The following is a 7,708-nucleotide window of genomic DNA, read 5'->3' as shown; positions in this document are numbered from 1 at the left end:
TCTGATCGTTTTCTATACACTCTGGAACGGAGGAGCTAGTTATTTTATAGGCTATATGCTACAGTCTAGCTTGAGGGGCATGTCACATTTGTTACATTGTATCCATTCCAGTCTAGACTTAACTGTAACATCTGATCTGCAGTGTTACATCTGCAGCGTTTGTAACTTTTGCAATGTAGCCTATTGTTTGCGATGCAATGCCTCCGAATAACACAACCAATTTTTAGATTTCCGGTTTAAAATCTAGTAGCTATAGATACGAGTCTACACATTAGGCCTATAATCAGTATCATTGGGCTATTTGTTGGCAGTGGACAATAACTTTAACTATAAACTACATTCAATTCAATTAGATTTAGGCTATATGAAGATGTATCACACATTGCAATGACTAAGAACTTTGTTACAGGCCCACATCTGTGATTTCCATATTTTGTTGTAGGCTCGTTTATCTCCTCCTAAAGCCTTGGCAGTGGACTGTAATATGCAGATGGATTAAATTGTTTAGCCCAAAGTTGCATTTGGAATTGAACAGCATTATGCAATATTCAATACAATTGTGTTTTACTCCAATAGGCTATTGCAAATATTTGCCTTTTGTTATGCAACTGATGTTTTGATTAATTCAAGTTAGGTCCTAGTGTAAGCCTAGGAAATATTTTTCCTCTTTCAGTGATGTGAGGACAAAGCTGTGAAAGCCTGCTTAACACAACATCTGGAATGGTACAGTACCACGAGGCTTTTTTTCAAATGCTTCCTGTCTGCTGATTTCATCCCCTCCCTCCCGGATATAAATAAATATTTCATAAGGAAATAAATAAATATCGCATTAGGGAAATCACCCTGCCACCAGTGGAAGCTCAATGTGTTTGTTACATTGCAACGCACTGATGGTTTGTGCCCGTCGTTGGGATAGAAGCATATATCCACAGCGCGCCTCTCCAGCGTCATCATCACAGGCAGAGACCAGTGCTGACAAAGCAGCGCCTCGCTGCCCTGCCGCTGCATGGACAGCCAGCACAATGGCAGAGGATTTGGGGGGTGCCTCTGTAGCAACAACAGGTCGCATGGATAATCCCGCCACAGCCGAGCCAGCCGTGTTTACCCCTCTCGTAGTCACAACGATTAGAGCGCCGCTGTCGGCTCGCAGGGCTTGATGAGGCAGGAGAGAGAGCCGAGCGGGGCTTCTCGTCCTTACAATACCGATTGAGAGGGAAACGCAAAGCAGCGTGGAACAGGTAAGTGTGTGGCGTACGTGTGCGTGGCGTGCATGAGGACTATCCATATCAAAGTACAGGGGATGCTTTCTCATGAAATCTATATGTAGATGGCTTGTTCACACCGTTATTGTGCAAAGGGGTAGATTTCAGTTGTGTAATCATATAATTCCATTCGGGGTTGCTAAAGCATAGGGATCTAGTGTTATCTGAGATGGGCTAGATCTGCCGTGACATTACTAGACACATCACAGCATCGCTGTTGCGACGATGTGGAGATGCATGTGTTCATCGACTTAATGATTGAGCTCACACGAGAACCAGAAATAGCTAGAACGAGGGAGAAGGGGAGACTTAAATTATGGAACTCGTGTTCAGAATTTCCTGTAGTTTTTTTATGTACGTCCTTCTTATTGGTCAGTACAGCAGCAAACATATTTCTTAAGGTGGTCCGGAAGAAAAACATATTGTGTGGATGTATTTTATTTATTCAGTGAGCAATCTACATCATCATCACATAGATGATGCATCATATCTCAGTCTTGATGATTGATAGAGTGATGTTTCACTCTGCCTCTTCTGATAAAATACCATCCACTGTGAGCTGAGCCATATAACACCAACAACACCTACGGTAGCACATTACAGCAAGACAAACATGATGCTGGTGAAATGTAATATCCACATAGCCCAGTTTGACACTGCTCTTAATCTGGGGCCTTACGTGATCATACAAATTCCCAGTGTGGATATTTTAGGAAACAGGGTTGGAGGCAGAAGAGGACAGATTTGGGAGCGCCAGGAAAAGGCAAGGCAGTCAAGGGGTGAGTTAGTGGGTGAGTAAGTGATGAGGTGGAGTCCTGGAATGAATAATAGGCGACAGATTTAAAAATACAGAGGGTTTACTGTCCTGCTGGGAACTGACCCAAGCACTGCCCGGCAGTGGAACCAAACTATCAGCATGATGGTGCTAAATCTGAGGGATATGCAGCTAAGCACTTAATGTGAGCTCCAAGAGACTTCCTTGTGTGACACTGTATTTTTTACATGATCTAATTGATTGAGGGAAGGGTCTCTGGAGAACCTCTGAAATCAAAAGGTCATCCCTGGCAAATGAATAGATTAGAAGAGAAATCTCAAATAAAAACAAATGGACCCCATTTTGAGGAGTAGACGACCACGATGAAGCTCTGAGGCTGCACTGTTGAGCAGACTGATAGATGGGAGTTAGGATCTCTCCCTGGCATTTTTCTCAGATAATCTCAGTCTGGATGATGGACTGCTTGTCTGTCCTGCTCTTGGTATGATGATCACAGTACAGAATATTCTGAGTAGTCTGAATTTAGAATAATACCAATCTGGACAGATTTCTCTGTTATTTCCTTTATTATAATCTCAGAAATGTGGATTTCACTCAGGCAATGATCTTCTCTCCCTCTTCAGGTGGACTGTGGCTTGGGGTCCTTCAAGATGGATATAGATCCCTGCTTCCGCTATTATTTCCAGCACCCATGGTCCCGTCTGTTCGTGGCCTACCTCGTCACCTTCTGCAACTTCCTCATCTTCGCCGAGGACCCTGTCTCCCACAGCCAGACGGAGGCTCACATGATTGTGGTGGGAAACTGCTTCTCCTTCATAGTGAACAAGTACCCTGGCGGAGGATGGAGTGTCCTCAAAGTCATCTCGTGGCTGATGGCCATTGTCACCGGAATGTTTGCTGGGAAGTTCATATTCCACCGCAGGCTCTTTGGTAAGTCATGCGCGCCTTAATGAAGAATGCAGCCCTACAAACTAGGGCTGTCCCAGACTAAAAACATATCTTGGTCGACCGAGAGTTGTCTGTTCTTTCGACCAATAGATTGGTTGAAATTTTTAAACGTGTATTTTTCCATATATAGACACCCTATGTTTGATTCTGCCATTAAGCTCCTGGAGTTGCCGGTAATAGGCTACACCAGCGGTCGGCACCCTTTTCCATTTGGAGTGCCACGTTATCGTACCATTTCTACTGACCTGCGTGCTGATGATTCATCTACTGATGATTGCACATTTTGTAATATGCACATTTTTGTGGAACAGTTTCATTTTATTTATAATAAAGTCTTCATATCTTGAAATCAATGTCATGTGGTTAATCAAAATTATATCTAAAGGAAAATTATACAAATCTCAAAGTTACTTCTATTGCCTTTGCCAATATGTAAAAATAGCCTAAATAAAAACATTGCCGCCCGCAGGTAAAAAATATCCTGATAAAAATAAATATCCTATACATCACATTGGCTACAGCAAACTTGCAACATTGTATAAAATATTCTGGGCCCTCAGAAGACAGTAGGCTATTTACGCAAGGAATAAGAAGTAATCAGGTGGGCCTTTTGTATGACGCTTCCACCGGATCAGAGCATGACATTTTCCCCCTTTTCATGCTGAGTCGTTATCTAAAGAGAGAGAGCTGGAAATATCTTTCAAATAGGCTACTTTGAGGAACTGTTGTCATTCTCAATGGATGTAAAAACAGACTTTGTTTACTTGCTGTTTGAGGTGAAGAAAAAATGACTTTGAAAATCTCCACAGTGGTGGTGAGTTATGACAATCAGAAATAGTATCAGATCCCCAAATGAGTACATTTATAGGCCTACATTTGCGCGCAGGCCAGGTACACTAGGCCTACTTCTATGCGTGTCCTTACTAAACATTGACAGGAGCACTCCAACTAAAAGACAATGAATAAATTGACAACTGTTTTCTCACAAGTGTAGCCTTGGTTGTGAGCTCTGCAAACAACGTGTCCACACCTACAATGACAACGGTAAGACTGTTATAATATATTGAATGCATTAACAGAAATGACCGTAACATTATAGATTAGAAATGATGGTATTTAACAGTAAATGTACTACTGATGATACTGGTGTGCCATCCCTGCAATGGATTAGTCCACTCAGACAGGTGTGAATCAGACAGGTGTCTCATGTGTCATAACATTTTTTTAATATATTTGCCACTTATCGACTAAAACAATCTTGGTCGACCAACAGCCTATAGATCAAACAATCATCCAGTCAACTAAATGGGGTCAGCCCTACTACGAACACAACTGAAAAGTCCATCCATTCTCACGAGATGTTTTTGTGATGTTAGTTAGGGTGGGAAAGAAACACCTGCTATCCTAAACACTGACACACATTATACCACCACTTCTCTACCTTCTACTGCATTTGATCAGCCTCAATTCCTCCAGCCTTCTGTCCTGTCACCTTCTAATGCATTTGATCAGCCTTAATTCCTCCATCCTTCTGTCACCTTCTACTGCATTTGATCAGCCTTAATTCCTCCATCCTTCTGTCACCTTCTAATGCATTTGATCAGCCTCCAATTCCTCCATCCTCCTGTCCTGTCACCTTCCTGCCACCTCACACCACTGATATTCTTTCTCACTCCCACACCACTCTCTATCTCCTCATTCCCATGCCACCTGCACCCCTTCCACATGTTCTTTACACTTTACATTTTTGTCATTTAGCCAAAGCTCTTATCGAGAGCAACTTATAGTTGTGAGTGCAAACATTTTCTTACTGCTCCCCCGTGGGAATGGAACCCACAACCCTGGCATTGCACGTGCCATGCGCTGCCAACTGAGCTACACAGTACAGCAACACTCCGTTACCTCTCCTCCCTTTTCAGGCTACATCCCCCCCCCTATTCCTCCCTTCTCACCCACCCACCCACCTCCCTCCTTTGCATATCACACACCTGACTGTGACCCTTCCTTGGCACTTCCTCTGTTTACCCTGTGAAGGGGCTCAGATGACTTCCTGTAACTCACTCCTTCCATTTCCCGCTCACTTAACCCGGGATATTGGCCGGGCCGTCTTCCTCAGATGAGATGTTAAGGCCTGTAATTAGTGGGGTCACAGCGTGTATGATCTTTCTAGAGTCTCTCCGGTCTCTGACTCTCTCCACAGAGCATAAATAGAATCTGAAGGGACCATGACTATTCCATGTGCTGCTGCTCTGTAAATATAGAATTGTAGTCTTCACTTAAGTCGGGAAAGGGGAAATTCCCATTATGCTTCCTCTATGCTAATGAATGGGTATATTTCTGATAGCTGCTCTGTCCTTCCACATCTTCTAAGCCTTAATCTATTGAATTATCCTATGAATTACTTATTTTTTTATACCTGGATGCCTCCACAGTTAATTTTCATATGAACTAAATGTGAGAGTTTGAATCCACTTAGCTTTTTTTTTACTCCTACACAAAAGCAGGCATCTTTAATGCATTTACAGCACTACAGTTCCGTTGATCTTTCATAATTGCTAGGAAACTTGTCACGTGGTCTTCAATCGGTACTCAGCGTGGCTTTCCTCTGAGGGCAGTGTATTCAGGTCAGCGCTCTACACTTAAAGCCCAGGGCTTCAGGGTATACAGAGAGAACAGAAAGCAAAGTAGACTGCCTGCTCCTTTCCCAGCTAGCACATAACGTTCTGATAACCATATGTCCAATCAAAAACTAATATTTTGACCAATGGGTAAGATAATATGTTAATTGTGTAGATAATCCTCTGAGAAAGCCAATGGTCCAAACCACAGGAGTTTTCTGAGGGGAGGACAGCTCATAATAATGGCTGGAATGGAGTGAATGGAATGGGTTCGATATCATTCCATTGATTCTGTTTCAGCCATTACAATGAGCCCGTCCTCCACAATTAAGGTGCCACCAACCTCCTGTGGTCAAAACCTCATGTCTCTATTATAATCCTTTCAAACCCAGCTAGCACATAACCATCTGAGAACCATATGTTTTTTAGAGCTTGGTGAGAGTGTGGTTGTCCTATAGTTATTTTGCATACAACCTTACCACAATGTTCTAGGAATGGCACAGGATACCCAGCTAGCACATAACATTCTGAGAACATGTTGCAATAAGACTTTTAATAATACTGCTAGCTAGGGGCCTCTCGAGTGGCGCAGCGATCTAAGGCACTGCAGTGCTTGAGGCGTCACTACAGATCTGGGTTCAATCCCGGGCTGTGTTAAAGCCGGCTGCGACCGGGAGACCCATGAGGTGACGCACAATTGGCCCAGTGTCGTCCGGATTAGGAGAGGGTTTGGCCGGCCGGGATGTCCTTGTCACATCGCGCATGCGGGCCAGCGTATGCACGTTGACACGGTCGCCAGTTGTACGGTGTTTCCTCCGACACATTGGTGAGGCTGACTTCCAAGTTAAGCAAGCAGTGTGGCTTGGCAGGGTTGTGTTTCGGAGGACGCATGGCTCTCGACCTCTCCCGAGTCCATATGGGAGTTGCAGTGATGGGACCAGACTGTAACTACCAATTGGGGAGAAAAAGGGGTAAAAAAAAACGAGGTCAACAGTTTTGAACTCCAAGCACAGATAGGACACATGAAATTAATTTGATTAGGCATTAATCATGCAAACACATTTTCTTTTTTTTGTTGTGACACGGGGTCAGTGTGATTTAAACGTATGATCTTCTGCTCTCCAGTCATGGGATTAGTCCAGTGCGCCACCAGGATGGAGCTAGCATGCCTTGTTTTTTTAACTCATACAAAGCTGTTCATTTTAGTCTATTCAAACAGACCCTATTTCAAAGGAACAAGCACTCATTAAGATCAGGTGTGGCCAATTAGAGGGTGTGGTCACCACACCTGAACACACTTAACAAGATAGAGGATAGAGATAGTTTTGTTGATGCTGAGAACGGAACACATATTTTTATAAATAACATTCGTAGAATTTTTTGGGGACTGTTACTAATGATTTCTTGTGGTTGTTATGGAACATTTTCTTAATGTACTGAGAACATGACTTTACATTGAACCATGCAGAAAAGTACAGAAATTCTCACAGAAGAACATTATTTCTTAACATTCTCTGAATGTTCTGATGACATGGCTTTAAGTAGAACCATGAGGAAACATTGTACTGAAATTCCCACAGAAGAACGTTGTTTCTTAAAGTTCTCTGAACAATTTGAGAACATTAATTAAATAAAACCACACGGAAACCTGTAGGAAACGTTATGGGAAGGTTGTATACAAAATAACCATAGGACAACCACGCTCTCACCAAGCTCTAGGAAACATATGGTTCTCAGAACGTTGTGTGTTAGCTGGGTATGGTTCTCTTTTTTTTATGTAGTTCTTGGCGATGTTCTGGGAATGTTCTAAAAATTGGAATTCTACACAATGACATAAATTAGCTCTTAAATTCCATCGATAGAACATGAAGAAAACTTTCCATAAAAACCACAAGAAAACTTTAGTAACCTTCAGAGAACATTCTCAGAATGTTATTTAAAAACACAAACATTCCGTTCTCAGCGTCAACAAAACTCTATCATGTAAAGTGTGTTCATGTGTGATGGCCACGGACACTAATTGGCCACACCTAATCTTAATGAGTGCTTGTTTCCTTTGAAATGGGGTCTGTTTGATTAGACAAAAATGAACAGCTTTGTTAACC

At 42.6% G+C, this 7,708-nt stretch overlaps 1 protein-coding gene across 1 annotated transcript in view; it reads left to right on the top strand.

Moving 5' to 3' along the window:
• The first annotated feature begins 805 nt into the window (after positions 1 to 805).
• The window catches only part of tmem117 (transmembrane protein 117), a 58,314-nt gene continuing 51,411 nt past the window's right edge, over positions 806 to 7,708 (top strand). Inside the window, exons 1-2 of the mRNA XM_014124460.2 lie at positions 806 to 1,238; positions 2,661 to 2,967. Coding sequence (XP_013979935.1) covers positions 2,688 to 2,967 — 280 coding nt within the window. The 5' untranslated portion in view covers positions 806 to 1,238; positions 2,661 to 2,687. The remainder of the gene's footprint in view (positions 1,239 to 2,660; positions 2,968 to 7,708) is intronic.

Source organism: Salmo salar, chromosome ssa10 (assembly GCF_905237065.1).
Source record: "Salmo salar chromosome ssa10, Ssal_v3.1, whole genome shotgun sequence".
Classification (NCBI taxonomy): Eukaryota; Metazoa; Chordata; class Actinopteri; order Salmoniformes; family Salmonidae; genus Salmo; species Salmo salar.
This window is presented reverse-complemented; position numbering and strand designations above follow the sequence as displayed.